The 17,521-nt window shown below is 49.3% G+C and overlaps 1 protein-coding gene across 2 annotated transcripts in view; it reads left to right on the top strand.

Annotated features, from left to right (window-relative positions):
- The window catches only part of GSDME (gasdermin E), a 941,072-nt gene that overhangs the window by 510,607 nt on the left and 412,944 nt on the right, over positions 1 to 17,521 (top strand). For both annotated transcript variants that reach the window (XM_069648197.1, XM_069648198.1), the window contains exon 6: positions 9,736 to 9,921. In XM_069648197.1, the coding sequence (XP_069504298.1) occupies positions 9,736 to 9,921 (186 nt within the window). The remainder of the gene's footprint in view (positions 1 to 9,735; positions 9,922 to 17,521) is intronic.

The raw sequence follows: 17,521 nt of genomic DNA, 5'->3' as shown, positions 1-17,521 counted from the left end.
TTGAGCCCTGCTGGACGAGAAGAATTGCTGTTGCTCTCCTTCGCAATCTGAAAGCTGCTGTGCTTCAAGAACTGACCCAGAGAGGACCTGGTAAGGTGCACTCTTCCCGAGCTACGAGGGACCATCGTGCACAGCTGATCTTTGCCTAAGCTCCCTGGTAGACAGACTTCGACAGGCTGCCAACCGGATACGGGGACTGCTGCGGAACTCCAAGGAGAAGCGCCCGGACTGTTCTCCGTCACTGTCGTCGACCGCCATCGCCGACTGGAGCCGCCGTGCTCCCGTTGCCTAAGAAACTTCATTTATCCAAGGATGCTCTCATCCGTATCGTTGTCGCTGTATCCTGCTGGAGAAGGCCTGACCGTCGATGTGCCGCGGAGCATCCACCGGTGGGTTTCCCGCCACCCAAAGACCACAGAGACGCCGACGACTCGACGCCCTTTCTGGGCCACAGTTCCTCAACTCTTTGCGGTCCAGAACTATCGACACCGAGGTGCCCCGCACACCTCTTCCTTGCAGGACGTTTACGCTTCCCCATCAACAAGCTCGACCTGTTCTCCGTCAGGACGTTCGACGACCCGTGACTCCTGCCTGAAAGGGAGGACACTCAAGAAGGTTGTCGATTTCCCTAACGTGGAACGCTACAACACCAAGGTACTTTGGGGTTGCAGAACTATTAGGAAGTCTAAGGGTGAACAATATATGGACTGGGCTTGTATCTTTCTTCTACAGGTTGCCCAGGTGGGGGGATCTCCACACAGAACTGTGTCTAGTGGTAGGGGCCAGTATTCTGCCAAGTGTTCAACCATCTTGCTTTCCTTCCTCTCTCTACTGCTGGTTTCCTCTTTATTTTGATCTGTGTGTCATTCTGACCGTATGCACTTGAATAAGATCTAATAACGTTAGTGGTGCTACTTTAGAATTGCACATATTTACTATTGTTGATTTTCGTAGCACAAAGTGAGCTATCGTGAGTGTGTATATGACCTTAAATATTCATTATATAAAGACTGTGTTTTAACCGATACAGTGTGTGGACATTCCTTTGTGGGTGCTCAGGGACTACACTGTACTTAAGAACCAGCCCGCATCACCTCCTGATAAGCTAGGCCTTGATTGCTCGACTACGTTACCATAATAGAGAATCTTGGCAGGGGTCTCTGTGCCTCCCCTCTACCATATAGAGAGCGGAAGTGCAGACCCCTCCTCCGGCCTATACAGCAAGTGGTGTAGGTGACTATGGAGATACCCTGCTATTAGTCAGTAACTATTGTGGTCTGTTTTGTGAAGCACTTCGAAAGTGTTTTTATACAATTTGTTTGTGAGGTGCTGGGGAAGGTTTTGTCTGAATGTTTGTTTCATTCCAGGCAGTTTGTCTTGTTGAGTGTGCAATACTTGTGTAGTAGACTTGTCTGTTTCCTATGGTGTGTGTGATGTTGGAAATGCATTAGAGGGACAGGGCCTCCCTGTCCTTGTCCTGTAGTCCTTTTTCATTTGTGTTCTTTATTGTTGTCTGCCCAGGGGCCCATGTGGGACTCCAGGCAGTGCAGCTCTTCCTATTTTTGGTTTGGTGTACAGACCCATGGGATACCCTTATGGCACCCATGGGTGGGGGTACAACCCTGTGCATCTAGTGTATGTGTTTGGGCACCTGTGTGTGGACCACAGAGCAGGGTGTGGGCTGGTAGCAGCTCCATGTTCAATTTGACAAGTGCTCTGAGTATCCTCCATTTTGGGGATACCCAGGCTCTGCCATTGGAATCAGTTGATTCCTGATAGGAAACAAGATTGCCCCTGTGTCCTCTTGCTTTCTATTGCCTGTTACCTTGTTTTCCCAAAGATCTGGGAAGCCCTGACTCTGTCCCTACCCCCTGACTGGCTGTTGGGTGGAAGTTCCATATAAAGGTATTGCAGTGAAGTCCAGGCCAGACTGGCTGGAGCCTTCCCCCTGCTGTATGTTGTGGATACACCCTGTGGGTGGGACCTGGGTGAATCGAGTGTGTGACCAATATGCACTTCTTGTTGTGGATGTCTGGTTTCTGGTATGAAACACAATGACTGAGACAGCCCTGCCCGAAACTGGTATGAATGCAGTGTGTAGTGTTGAATGTCTGGATACTTGTCCCAATACACAATCCTTGTTGTGAGTGTCTGAGAGGGAGGAGAATGGCCTGAATGCACTGTATGCCTGATTGGCTGACTGACTGCTGAATGCCGTTCTGAGTGATTGGTTGCCTGAGTGTGACCCAGCAGAATGAATGAGAGACAGAACAGCATATCTGGGGGCCTTTCACTGCTAGAATTCGTTCAGAAGCTGAAGTTGATACTTGAAGCTTATCCTTGAAGCCCAGCTGGAAGAAGATGTGCTGCTGCATTTGCTTCGACCTGATCCGAAAGCTGTCGAGTTCATCGAGGAGTGATCCGAGAGAGGACCTGGTTAGGCGCCCTCTTCCCGAGTTCCGAGGCACTGCTAACCTTCGCCGAAGCTCCATGGAAGTCAGACCCTCGACAGGCTGCCGACCGGAGATGGGGACCACCGAGGAGAACGAAGACGAGCACCAGACATTCCATCCACCGTCGTCGACAAGGGTTTGCAGGTTTGCTATAACCGCTAGAGACCCGCGTCGACAACTGGAGCCGCAACGCTTCATTGATTAAGACATTCGAATCGAAGGAATCTTTCGACCGCACCGCCGACCGCTTTGTCCCGCTGGAGAAAGTCGAGGCCGCTGACGCGCTGAAGAGAATCCGCTGGTGGGTTTCCTGCCAACCAAAGACCGCAGAGACGCCGGGCGACTCGACGCCCTTGCTGGGCCAAAGTTCTTCACAGACTTTTTGCAGTCCTGAACTATCGACATCGAGGTGCCCCGCACGCCTCATCCTTGCAGGACGTCTTCGACTCGTCGTCGATGAGCACCTCCAGGACCGAAGCTGCTGCCTCGACGCCATCAAACTTTTCATCGAGGATCATCGATGCCAAGTTCACTTTCTTAGAGGCCCCTCGACGATCTGTGGCTCCTGCTTTAAAGGGAGTCACTCAAGAAGGATCCATTGACGCCTCCTCAAGGAACTCTGCTATTCCAGGTAAATTGGGGTGGTAGAAAAATGTTAGAAGGAAATAAGACTCATTGAACAATATATGGACTGGGCTTGTAGTATATCTTTTATTTTACAGGTTGCCCAGGTGGGGGGATCTCCACACAGGACTGTGTCCAGCGGTAGAGGGCCAGGATTCTGCCAATGATTCTAACCAACTGCTTTCCGCCTATGTCTATTGTTGGTTAACTTTATTAATTGATTTGTGTGATATTTGACCAGAGTATAGTTGATGCACTATAATGAAATCTGATAATAATTGTGGGACCACTTAGCACTGTATATATTTGCCATTGTAGATTAACTGAGCACAAATTGAGTTATTGCGATTGTGTATATAACCTCGATCCTTAATTATATAAAGACAGTGTTTTCACTAATACAGTGTGTGGACATTCCTTTGTGGGTGCTTGGGGACTACACTGTACTTAAGAACCAGCCTGCATCACCTCCTGAGAAGCTAGGCCTTGATTGCTCGACCATAGCTACCAAATAGAGAATTTTGGTGGTTGGAATTTTAAGTGCCTCTGTGCCTCTCCTCGACCATATAGAGAGCAGGAGTACAGACACACCCCTCCAGTCTTTACACTGGTGGCAGGGGTGGGATACTTATGGTTTTAAGAATCAGTGTATAACCTTGCCACTTACAAAATAGCTACACTTTGTTAAATTGAGGTTTAGTTGTGTACTAGATACCTGCATTACAAGCAATGGAGTCTATTGCAAATGGTAAATTGACTAGGATGAGCTTAGAGGCTATCCAGGGTGCTTGTAAAGACAGGGAGTTAGACTTTGTGGCTAAGTCTAGGGCTGAGCTGATAGCTGCCCAGGTGGACTACCAAATAGATTGTGAAGTTCTTGAAGGGGGGATGCAACCATTGAGGCTCCTGCCCTTGGGGTTGCCATTGAATCTGATTCTGGGAATGCCACCACTCCTGCTGCCTCTGTTCCGACCTCCAGTAATGTTTCTTCAGGGAATGCCTTGGAACTTGAGTTATTAAGGATGATATTGTCTGTTGAATACCGCAAGTTAGAAATTGAAGCTGAATTTAAGAAAGAGGAGTTGGCACAGCAAGTGGAACTCAAGAACAGGGCACTTGAACTCAAAGAGAAGGACACTGAATGTCAGCGAATCCAGCTAGAGAAAGCTAGAGTGGAGACTTCAGCTAAACCAGTTGAGAGTGTCGGGTCCCCAGCCACCAAGTTTATAAAAGATTTGGTTGGCGTGTATGCGGGGGGGGGTTCTGATATTCTCCAATGGATTGAAGCGTTTAAAATGGCTTCTGCAATTCATGATGTTGATAAGAGAGATTGGGCTAAGTGTTTGCTAAGCAAAGTGCCTCAGACTGGATATGACTGTATTCTGAAGCTGAGTGTTGAAGAAAGGGGTCAGTATGAGTGCATGAAGTCTGCTTTGATTGCCAAGTTTGGCAAGACACATACCCAATACCTCAAAAGGTTCAGGGATTTCAAGAAAAGAGAAAATGGGCCTCATTCCGAGTTTGGAGGTAACCATGACGCTATTTGCGACATGGCTGCCTCCAAACTCGTTCCGATTCCGCCCTGGTGAATGGAGGAATTACCGGTCCATTCCAAGGTTGGCGGGACCGATAATTCCCCATTCACCAGGGCCCTTCCCCATTCCCATTTGAGCCCCCATAAGGCTCAATGGGAATGGGGAAGGTGCTAATAATGGTACCGTAAATTATGGTACCGTTATTAGCTCTAAAGTCCCTTTGCGGGACCCGTCCTTAACGCCTGCTAAAAGCAGGCGTTAAGGAAGGACCCGCAATGGGAACTCGTAGTAGGGCGGTAAGGGTTTAATGGCACCGGTCTCGTTACCGGTGACCGTTAACCCTTACCGCCCTACTTGTAATGAGGCCCAATGAGTCTTGGGTTGACTGGGTGAGTGCTGCACATATGATATGAACATGATGGTGTGGATTGATGGATACAAGGTGAAAGCTTTTGTTGAATTGTCCCACTATTTGTTTTTTTGAGCATTTTTCTGAAGCCTGTTCACCAGAGCTGCGTCAGTATGTTGCTGACCAGAACATTTTGGATCCCTTTAAGCTGGCCAGACTGGCTGACAAGTAGTTCTCTGACCGGGTGTCCCCTAAGGACTCCAGTGGGAAGGACAAGGACAAAGAAAAGGGCACCTCTCAGAAAGCTGAGGAGTCCCAAAAGCAATCACAGTCGGGTACACCAAACCCTTCCTCTCTTAAGACCCAAAAATCTAGTGGGGATAAATCCTATGTGGGTGGGAATAAGAGTAGTGGTCCACCTGCTGCAAAGCAGGCTCCCAGTGGTTCCAGGACTATACCCCTCACTGCTGGCACTTGTTGGGAATGTGGGGCTCTGGATCACAAGAAGGGTGACCCCAAGTGTAAAGGTAAGGCACTTGGAGTCCAGGCTGTCAGCCTCAGCTACCCTTACCCCATGTCTGAGGTGGAGGCCACTGTCCTCCCCTCCTCTACAGGGATCGCATTCAGTGCTCCTGTAGAGATTTCCCTAGTGTCCTTTGGGGCCTGGGACCAGTACGCATAAGTACTGGCAACAATCACACAGAACACCTGTAGGTTTTTGAGAAGTATCCTCTTGAAGGGCCAACCTTCTACTGGTTTGAGAGACCCTGGGGCAAGCATTACAGTGGTGGACAGGACCATGCTCAAGCCAGAGGACTATGTAGGTGCCCCTCTGAGAACCACCATGTTAACTGGTGGGCCTCCCAAATTATTGCCTGTAGCCTTAGTCACACTCATGATTGGAGACAAGACAGCAAAGCTTCCTGTCCTGGTTCAGGACAATGTCCCTGCTAACATTCTGTTAGAAAATGACCTAGTAGAGTTGAGGTTGATCTCTGATGGTCTCCCCATGAATGCTGCTGCAGTCACTAGGTCACCGGTGACACCGGGGCTGGCTGTGAGTCAGGTACCCAAGCCAAAGGTGAGACCTAAGGCGAGAAGACGGAAGAACAAGAAGGCCACCCCTGTGAAGGGGGCTTTTTCTCTTTGTCCTGTTCCTACAGCACCCATTGGGATCCATGCTCAGGACAGACTGGGTCCAGTGGAAAACCCAAACTCAACTCCTGAGGGAGAAGAGGAAGAAGACCCTCCTGTGTGAGAGGTGCTCAACCCGGAGGACCACCCCGACCTTCAATGCCTGCTGGCTGAAGGGGGACCCTCCCGTGCGAACTTCTGGGTAAGGGACAGAGAGAGTACCACTCTCTCTCGAGGGTCTGAGGAAAAAGGCCCTGTCCCAGGCACAAGGAGAAGTGCCTAGGACATTCCGGATCTATTGTGAGGGTAAGCTCCATGTTAGTGAGCCCACTATACCTGAACCTGGTGCCCTAAAGAGGTTGGTGGTACCCCAGGTTTACAGGCCGTTCCTGCTGCAGTTGGCACATGAGGTGCTCTTAGCTGGTCATCTTGGTACCAAGAAGACTAAGCAGAGGCTATCTGCTCATTTCTACTGGCCACGGATGGGAGTAGAAGTGGAGTCCCACAGCAGGACCTGCCCAACTTGTCAGTTGTCTGGCAAGACTGGAGACAGTGTCATTGCCCCACTGCAGCCGTTGCCAGTGGTTGGCACACCGTTTGAGAGGGTGGGCATTGATATTGTCAGTCCCCTTGACCCTCCCACTTCAGGTGGACATTGGTTCACCCTGGTCTTGGTTGATCATGCCACCAGATACCCTGAGGCTATACCCCTTCGGACTGTTACTGCCAAGGTGGTTGTCAGGGCTCTCCTGGGCATTTTCACCCGGGTTGGATTCCCTAAGGAGGTTGTCTCTGACAGAGGATCCAACTTTATGTTGTTACATGAAAACCATATGGAAAGAGTGCAGGGTAACCTACACGTTCTCCGCCTCTTACCATCCCCAGACCAATGGTCTGGTTGAGAGATTTAATAAAACTCTCAAGGGAATGCTAGGCGCTCTGGAAGAGCCCCTAAGGAGGACATGGGATCTTCTCCTGCCATGCCTGCTGTTCGCTTACAGAGAGGTACCTCAAGAGGGTGTTGGTTTCAGCCCCTTTGAGTTACTTTTTGGAAATCCTGTGAGGGGGCCCCTTGCCTTGATCAGAGAAGGTTTGGATGCCACCCCATCCAGGTCCCGCCAAGCAAGTGGGGGACTATGTGTTAGGCCTCAGACAGATGATGACACAGATGATGGGTCAGGCGACAGCGAATCTCAAGGCCAGCCAGGAATTGAATAAGTACTGGCATGACCTTAAGCCTCGCAAGTGGATTGGACTCCAGGCCAGGAGATCCTTGTGATGGAGTCTACCAAGCCTCGAGCTTTGTCAGACAGATGGACTGGACCCTTCAGGATAATCTCCAAGATGGGCGAATCCAATTATCTGGTTGACATGGGAGTCTCTGGGGTAGCCCCTCAAGTATTCCACGTCAACAGGCTCAAGCCTTTCCATAGGCGAGAGGAGGTCTCATGTCTCTTGGTAGCTTCAGAGCAAGAAGAGGATGAGAGTGAGCCCCTTCCTGATTTGCTGCATAGCAACCCTCAGGACGGCTCAGTGGAGGGAGTAAATCTCTCTCCAGATCAGACGACAGAGCAGCAGAGGGCCTGCAGGGCTTTGCTCTGGCAGTATGCCTCTCTGTTCTCACTTAGACCAGGCCTTACACTGTGGTGTAGGCACAAAATTGACACTGGTGACAGTGTGCTTGTCAAAAGCAGGTGCTACCGTATGTCGGATACCGTTAAGAACCACATCCAGACTGAGGTCGCCAAGATGTTGGATCTTGGAGTTATTGAACCCTCAACCAGTCCCTAGTCCAGTCCAGTGGTCCTTGTCCCCAAGGCAAGTTCCCAGGCAGGTACCAAGGATTGGAGGTTCTGTGTGGACTACTGCAGGGTCAATTCCTTCACCAAAACCGACGCGCACCCATTGCCCAGGGCTGATGAGCTTGTGGACACCATAGGTGCTGCCAAATTTGTGAGCACCTTTGACCTTACCTCAGGCTATTGGCAAACAACTCTAGCTCTAACGGACCATGCCAATGAAAAGGCGGCGTTCTTAACACCTGAGGGACACTACCAGTTTAGGGTCATGACTTTTGGGTTGAAGACTGCCCCTGCCACCTTGCGGAGATTGGTCAATCATGCGCTCAGTGGGCTGGAGGCCTTTTGTGTGGCCTACTTAGACGACATTGCCGTCTACAGTTCCACCTGGGAAGAGCTTTTGACACATCTGGATAAGGTGTTGCAGGCCTTGAAAAGGGCTAACCTCACTATCAAGGCCACCAAGTACCAGATAGCTCAAGGGAAAGTCACGTATCTTGGTCATGAGTTAGGAGGGGGTCAAATCCAACCTCTTCCCAGTTAAGTACAGAATGTACATGACTGGGAGACTTGCACTACTCAAACCCAGGTGAGAGCCTTTTTGGGCCTCACTGGGTATTTTCGCAATTTCATGGCGGACTATGGAACCATAGCTGCACCTCTGACAGCTCTGACTTCACCGAAACAACCTAGGAAGGTTAATTGGACTGAAGAGGGCCTTTGATGGCTTGAAAGAAAGTCGGTGTAGGGCACCTGTGTTGTGTGTGCCTGACTACAACAAACCCTTTATCGTCCAGACGGATGCCTGCGACACCGGAATTGGAGCTGTCTTGTACCAGTTAGATGACAAAGGGAGGGAACATCCGATCATATTCATCAGTAATGAGTGGAGTCCCCTCTCTGGCCTGTCCCTTCCCATATTTGACGCTTCCCAGATGGTTTCTGTGCATGGGGTACAATGTGTGTCTGTGTGTGTGAGAGAGAGAGAGAGACAGAGAGAGAGAGAGAGAGGGAGAGAGAGAGAGAGAGAGAGAGAGAGAGAGAGAGAGAGAGAGAGAGAGAGAGGAAGAGAGAGAGAGAGAGAAACAAAAAAGAGAATTAACAGTGACAATGGGAGAAAGTGAATGAGGCTTGCATGCAAGAGGCCAGTGGTAGGAGTGCAGGGAGGACACTAAGTTGTTCTGACTTGTACGGCCTCCTTCCTTCCTCCATTAAACTATCTCCCAACTAACAGCTGCTACCAGCTTACACTGCACACACAAATACCCCAAGTCGGTCACATACCTAGCCTTTAGCACTGCAGCAGTAATGAAGCTATGAATAAGCTCTGCTCTTCAGCCTTATCCCACTCCCCCCATATTACGGGCCAACCCGCCCCAAAGTGTTGTCATCAGACCCTGGGCTCCTGCCTTCAGATGATATACTGTCAAGTATCTCTGCCAAACCCATTTAAACAGGACACTTAGGTGTTGAGTACTTCCGATCTGCACCCATCAATACAGGTTTCACATCTGCCCCTTCTGTTATCACACTAACATACTCTCTGCCCCCATTTTCTTCTTACAGAGAGAGCCTCGTGCATCGAGTCCAACTAACATGGCAGATGTAACATGACAGATGGGCATTTTGCGTATGCCCACTTTCCATTACATTACAGCTCACGGCACCAACTCACAGCATTTTCGTTCTATTTATTATTAGGTTGTGCTAAGAACAGCGTTGCTCTCTAATATCGTGTGATACAGATTCGCCGTACGAAAAAGCAGAGCTACGAAATGCGGAGGGCAACGGTTAGCAAGCTATAGGACACCCAGTCTCATGTGTGTGTGTTTATTTGACAGAATTCTGCGTGCTGCCAGAAAGAGAAGGAGGCTTTGAAAGGGAAAGCACAGAAGGCGTCTATCCCCACATCTCTGCACACTTCGAGACTTTCGCATTGCATTCGTGGGACTGTGTGGACGGCAATCGGCATGCTGCAAAAAGGAAGTCGATTCAAGGCGGCGCTCCAATAAGCATATTGAAAGAAGGTATCTTCAAACTAAAGTGCTATATTTATATCAGAACGTTGCTATTGCAATCCTTCCGGTAAATGCCAAAGCTAGATGATGCCTCTGGGTCTTCTGCAATGCTAATATCTCCGTGTTTTACAAATGAGGGACCAACAGAGCCAGCTATGTCTTCCTCATACTGGTATTCATCAAAAGGCAACACGTGTGGCAGCTATTCAGCTGTGCAGGTGACATTAGGGGTTTCACCTATATAATTGGTAAAATAATCGCTCATCGAATAATATTTTAAGACACTGGAACGGCCATGATGTGGTATTTGTGTTCATTTTTGTGCATTGGAATTCTTTCTACAGATCTGGTACATATTTTATTAGTTGTACTCTCAGACTTCTTTTTATTTTTATTTCCTGGTTTAATTTTTTTTGGTTTTCTGGTGTAAATGGAGAAACATGCTGTATTTTACTCATTTCGTCCGTTTTCTTGTGGGCATTTGTACCAAAATAAGTTCAGGGTGGTGTAGTACCATTCACGTGAGAACCTAGATGATGCAAATGTGTGTAGCAAACTTTGGAAAATAATATTTGCTGCATGCATCCAATTAAAAAGTCATGCATTAGCGGGGCAAAACAATGTGGGCCTTGCATTCGAGCTATCACTGTCACTGCATATATATCTTACCTCAACATTGCAAAGCTGTGTCAGAAGGCAGTGCAGTGTTGGTTTATTCTTCGGTATGTGGTGATTTGTAATGTGCCGCAGGTATACATGATACCCGCAGAAATAGATGATTTGTTCTCACGTCACGACTATTGTCTCTAAATCTGGAGAACACATCCGGAATTCGATAAGGGCAGATATAATTGGATGGCAAGGGTGGTCACAACGTGTAAAACACGAAACATTACCTGTTAGCCTTCACTGGAGTTTTCCCCTTAGCCATCCAACCTGCAAAATTAGCTACATTCTGCATTGCCAATGAAAAACAGTCTGCTTATTTAGAGAGCCAAGAGACCACGCAGGTGGCAACAGTGCGCGGTAAAAGAACCTGTAACATAACATCACCATGCACGCCGCTCAAGCAAAAACACATGCACGAAGATAAGTAAAAAAAACAAAATAAACAAAAAAAATCGGAATCATAAAAATAAAAAAAATACTCAATGAATCAGAATGTGGATGTGAAGGTCCATACTTGGAGTTGATGGGGTGTAAAACATATCCCCATGGTCACGGGGCATTTAAGGTCCATGCTGTATCACATTCAATTAGAACAGCCTTGTCGCGGAAGGTGTTGCCAAAAGGCTGCACCTCGGGTCCCAGACGGGAAGTCAAGGACATGCGGCAAGGTTGCTGCTTGGATGCATGAAAAGAGCAATTAGATCACAAAACAACTGTCCAACCACCATCATAGCCAGATAAAGTCAATAGTACACTCATGGTGTTGACAGTAGAAATTGTAGGAAATATAGTTGTTTTGTTTTTTTAATTTGTCTTTGTTACAATTCTCGTTATTATCACACTATACACGATAATTATTTTACGCATCAGTGCCCACATCCACCCACAAACCACATCACTTCGTGTCCTCCAGCCCCTTCTGCCGCGAGGCGGCCACGTGTAATATAAAACGACCGTTGCCCTGACAACGACTGTATACGGCAGCGGAGACTCTGTTCGGCTGCGCTCTGAAGAACACAGACGATCCGTGTAACTCACGGTAAGGACCTGAGTCCCACGGGACCGTAGTCAATCCACTCTAGCGTACACTTGTCTTTCACTAATTACATTCTTGCCCTGCATTACAGCTGCAGGGCCTACGGCATTTGTCTGCATACACCGCACTGAGTACCTGCAACGTACGCTCAAACGTTATGGGGCACCTGCCACGAACATTTTTTGATGTACCTCTCTTGTACAGAGTTGGCCACACTATACAGGTAATTGAGCCCACATATATTCCCTCTTGGCCACACGATGTGTAAACAAACAGCCCATTCATAATGTTTATTCTTTCTTTCTTCTGGCATATTACCAGCAGAACTTTCAACTAAATGGTATGTGCCATGATTTACTTTTATGACAATCATATGTTTTTTCGATTATCTTTATTTTTGTTTCTGTTTATATTGTGTTTAACTGTTATGATGGAACTCTTATATGTACTTCACTTACCTGCAACATAACAGACTTGCCCTGAAGAAGGAAATGTATTTCCGATATGCATAGGCACATTAAGTCTGACATTTTAACGAGTTGTGGCAATTGCTTCCTCACTAAGAATGCATTAGTGTTAGCTCTATTTTGAGTGTTTTCCGATAAAGCATCACTTTTGTTAAACAGCAACGGATTCTTTCATTTAAATAAGTGTACTACTTTGGACACATTATTGAACTGTCTTTAATTTAAGATAATTCCTTACCAAAATTGGGTCCAACCGAGAGCCGCTGTGTGACCTAGTATTTCACTTGGTTGTCCAGCTTCTTGAGTATTTTGAGTCAGGGTGTCTCCAGACTTATCACAGCCAGCTCCCTTTAAATGATTTTTTTGAACAAGGCATACTTTTACTACTTCAGCATTTTTCAATTCGAAAAGAACTTTTTTACCCAGTGGAGCCCACTCATTTCTCTTTTTTTTAACCTACTTCAGCTGCTTGCCACTCTCAACTCTTGCTCGGCTGTCAAACACTCCTCTGACATCTGCCACCTTCTATAAGAACTTGACCTTGATGTCCTCGGTCTCACCGAAACGTGGTTCACGGCCAGCTCTGTGATGAGTTTTGACACTCTCCTTCCTGACCGCTACAAGATCCTCTCCCCACCTAGATTCAACAGGCCTGGAGGGGGTGTACCTCTGATCTTCCCTGAGTGGATTCCTGCCTCTATCATCCCCACTCAGACTCACTCCTCTTTTGAATGCCTTGTCTGCAGGCTCTCTCTCTCCTAGCCACTCCCTTACTGTTGCTACTCTCTACCGCCCCCCGACCCCCGGTCAAATCACCTCTTTTCTCTCCGAGTGGGCTGACCTCTCCTCCTCCCTCCTGGTCTCTACCACCCAACACCTCCTCCTTGGTGACCTCAACATCCACCTTGATTCTTCCTGTTCCTCATTTGCTCTCTTTCGTGACCTCTGTGACTCCCTCTCCCTCTCTATCCTCCCCTCTGGCCCAACTCATTCTGCTGGTCACACACTTGACGTCTTGATCTCCTCTGGCCTCCCCCCCCCCTATGCCCCTCACCACTCTTCTCTCCTGGAGTGATCCCTGCCTCCTCTCCTCTCATCTTCCCATCTCTTCCCCTCAAGCCATGCCTACCCCAAGATTTCCACCCACCTTCTCGGACATCCAGCCCATGAAGCGTGTGTCAATCGAGGCTTTCGCTGCCACCTTCTCCCCCCTTCCTCCACCCCAGGCTGACTCACACCCTTAAACAGCCTTGTCCCTGCTCTACTCCTCTATTTCTGCTACTCTTGATGCTCTTGCCCCTGTCATGAGGATCTGTTTGAAGTCCAAAGCCAAGCGCAATTCTTGATATGACTCTGATCTAGCTAAGTGTAGGGCGGCTGAGAGGAAATGGGTGGATTCTTGCTCATCCTTTGACAAACTGGCCTGCCGCCTGCAACAAAGACAATACCGTCTCGCTGTCCACACCAAGAAGAGAGTCTACATCCAAGCCTGCGTCTCTGAGGCATCTAACAACTCGGCCGAACTCTTTAAAATCTGCAAGGAGCTGGCCAGCCCTGCTGCAGTCTCCACCCCGCCTCTCACCTCCCAGGCTCTTTGCAATGCCCTTGCCTCTTACTTTATTTCTAAAACCCAGGACATCTTGTCCACCCTCTCCTCCGCTCTCCCTCCTCTCCCCTCTCCGTCTCAGCTTGCTGACCCTCCCCAGCTATTCCCCCTCCCTCTTTCTCCTCCTTTTCTCTTTTCTCCCCTGATGAGGTCGCTAGACAAGTCTGATCTATGAAAGCCTCATCAAAACAGGTTCATCCCTGTTCCTTTAAAACCATTAAGGACTACATCGATACCCTCGCTCCGGCCCTCACCAATTTCTGCAACCTTTCCTTTGCCTCTGGATCTTTCCCTTCCCCTCTGAAGCACTCCCTTGTTCATCCTCTCCTCAAGAAACCCACAGCGGATCCCTCTTTTCCAGCTAACTATCGCCCAATTTCCATTACTCCCTTTTTGGGTAAGCTTCTGGAAAAGCTGGCCATCTCTAAGCTTAACCTTCATTCCGACTCTGTTGGCTCTCTCCATGACCACCAATCTGGGTTCAGAGCTGCCAGAACTCTTGACTTCAACATTCCCTCTGTCCTCATCCTACTTGATCTCTCCTCTGCTTTTGACACAGTCAACCACACCACCCTGCTCAATCGTCTCCTTGACAATCTGGGTATCACCGATCAGGCTCTGACCTCTTTCCATTCTGACCGACCCTCCCAGGTACAACTTGGGTCCTTCCTACCTTCCATCTCCCTCTTTACCTGTGGTGTTCCCCAGGGGTCTAACCTCTCCACCTGGCTTTTCAACCAATACCTGACAACTCTTGCCTACTGCATCTCCATTTTCGGCTCAAACTTACAGTGCTAGCTGATGGCACTCAACTCATTTTCAGGCTTCCTTCAGCAAGCCTCCTCTCCTTCCCTCATCTCTGATTGCCTAACCGCCATTCAAAATTGGTGTGCTGCCAACAATCTCGGTCTTAATGCCAATAAGACTGAGATCCTTCTCATTGGTACACCTTCTCCACCCTTTCACCTTACTCTCTGGCCAACCTCCCTTGGCCCTCCTCCTACCCCCACCTGCGAGGCTAAGAACCTCTGGGTCATCTTTGACTCCACACTTTCCTTCTCTGCACACATCTCTGACGTCTCTAAAAAGTCAAACTTCTTACTGCACCTCCTTAGAGTTACTCTGCCTTTCCTCTCCTTCCCTCGGAAGCTCACTGTCTCCCAGGCTCTGGTTCTCTCTAGGCTGGACTACTATAACAGCCTCTTTCTAAATCTACCTTCCTCCACTCTCCACCTTTTACAACTAATCTATACAGAACTGCGAGACTTGTCCTTGGCCTCAAGCCCTGGGATCGCATCTCTCCAGCTCTGAAATCCCTTCATTGGCTGCCAGTGGATGCAAGGATGAAACTTAAAACCCTCTGCATTGTTCCTCTCTGCCCCCCCCTCGGGCTCCTTCTACACCTCCGCAGGGCGTACCTCTGATTTGTACCCTTCCCGGGAAGTCCTTCAAGGATGGCAACCTTCTCCATATTGCCACTCTTAACTCTCGCTCAGCTGTCAAACATTCCTAGAGACATCTGCCGCCTTCTGGAGGAACTTCACCTCGATGTCCTCTGTCTCAGCGAGACATGGTTCACGGTCAGCTCTGTCACAAGCTTTGACGTGCTCCTCCCTGATGGCTACAAGATCCTTTCTGCACCCAGGCCCAACCGCTCTGGAGGGGGTGTAGCCCTGATCTTCCCAGAGTGGATTCCTGCCTCTATCATTCCTACGCAGGCCTACTCCACCTTTGAATGCCTGGTCTGCAGGCTCTCTCTCTCTCCCCTAGCCATTCCCTTACTGTGGCTACTATCTATCAGCCACCTGGTCAGATCTCCTCCTTCCTCTCTGAGTGGGCGGACCTCTCCTCTTCACTCCTGGTCTCGACCACTCAACTCCTCCTTCTTGGAGACTTCAACATCCACCTGGATGCCTCCTGTCTTCCCTCTGGACTCTTTCACAACATCTGCGACTCGCTTTCACTCTCTATTCTCCCCTCTGGCCCGACTCACTCTGCAGGGCACACCCTGGATGTTCTGATCTCCTCAGACCTTCCCCTTATGTCCCGCTCAAACACTCCTCTCTCCTGGAGAGATCACTTTCTCCTTTCCTCCCATCTCACCCTCTCTACCCCTCAGGCCAAGCCATTTCCATCACTGCCACCCACCTTCTTGGTCATCCGACCCATGAAGCTCGTGTCAGTTGAGGCTTTCGCCGCCACTTTCTCACCCCCTCCCCTTCCCCTTTGGCTGACTCTCACCCTGACACAGCCCTTTCCCTGCTCCACTCTGCTATATCTGATACTCTTGATATTCTTGCCCCTGTCATGAGAATCCGCCTGAAGCCCAAAGCTAAGTAACTCCTGGTACAACTCAGACCTCGTCACCCTTAAACGCAAGTGCAGGGTGGTCGAGAGGAAATGACGTGCTTCATGTGCATTCTCTGACAAACTGGCCTGCCGCCTGCTCCAAAGGCAATACCGCCTCTCTGTCCTCACCAAGAAGAGAGCTCTTATCCAAGCCTGCGTCTCTGCACCATCCAACAACTCGGCTGAACTCTTTAAAATCTGCAGCGAGCTGGCAAATCCTGCCGCAGTCTCTACCTCTCCTGTCCCTTCCCAGGCCCTCTACACGGCACTGGCTTCTCACTTCATCTCTAAAACTCAGGAGATCCTGTCCTCACTCTCCTCTTCTCTCCTCCCTCCTCTTCATCTGGCCCTTCTGCAGCCACCACTCCTCCCTCCTTCTCTGCCTTTCCCCTGTTCTCCGCAGACGAGGTTTCTAGACAAGTCTGATCTATGAAAGTCTCATCAAAACAGGTTCACCCCTGTTCCTCCAAAACCATCAAGGACCACATCGACTCCCTGGCTCCTGCCTTGGCCGACTTCTGCCACCACCCCTTCCCCACTGGAGTCTTCCCATCCCCCCTGAAGCACTCCCTTGTGCACCCTCTTCTTAAGAAACTCTCTGATGATCCCTCCTCCCCGGCTAACTATCGCCCAATCTCCATCACTCCCTTCCTGGGCAAACTTCTAGAAAAACTGCCCATCTCCCAGCTTAATCTCCACACTGAATCTGTTGGTTGTCTTCATGACCATCAGTCTGGCTTCAGAGTTGCCAGAAGCACGGAAACTGCTCTCCTGAACATCTGTGAAGACCTGCTCTCCCACCTTGATTCTAACACCCCATGTGTCCTCATCTTGCTTGATCTCTCTTCTGCCTTTGACACGGTCAACCATGCCATCTTGCTCAAATGTCTGTGATAACCTGGGTATCACCGGTCAGGCCCTGGCGTGGCTGACTTCTTTCCTTCCTCTGCTATCCTTTTTTCTACCTGTGGTGTACCCCAGGGGTCTAACCTCTCTCCCTGGCTGTTCAACCTATACCTGGCACTTCTTGCCCACCGCATTGCCGCTCTCTGACCCAATTTTCAGTGCTATGCTGATGACACTCAGCTCAGTTTCAGGCTACCCTCAGCCACCTCTTCGCCCTCTATCATCTCTGTCTGTCCGCCATCCAGGAGTGGTGTGCCGTCAATGATCTCTGCCTTAATGCCAGTAAGACTGAGATTCTCCTTGTCGGCACAAAACCGCTCCCTCCTTTCCTGTCACTCTCTGGCCGGCCTCTGTTGGCCCTCTTCCTGCTCCTATCTGTGAGGCTAAAAATCTCGGGGTCATCTTCGACTCCACACTCTCCTTCTCTCCTCACATCTCTGACGTCTCTAAGAAGTCACACTACCAGCTGCACCTCCTCAGGGGTATTCTTCCTTTCTTCTCCTTCCCCCAGAAGCTCACTGTCTCCAGAGCTCTGGTTCTCTCTAGACTGGACTACTGCAACAGCCTCTTTCTAAA

The sequence above is a fragment of the Ambystoma mexicanum genome, chromosome 2q (genome assembly GCF_040938575.1).
Source record: "Ambystoma mexicanum isolate Mex_15411 chromosome 2q, UKY_AmexF1_1, whole genome shotgun sequence".
In the NCBI taxonomy this organism is placed as follows: domain Eukaryota; kingdom Metazoa; phylum Chordata; class Amphibia; order Caudata; family Ambystomatidae; genus Ambystoma; species Ambystoma mexicanum.
This window is presented reverse-complemented; position numbering and strand designations above follow the sequence as displayed.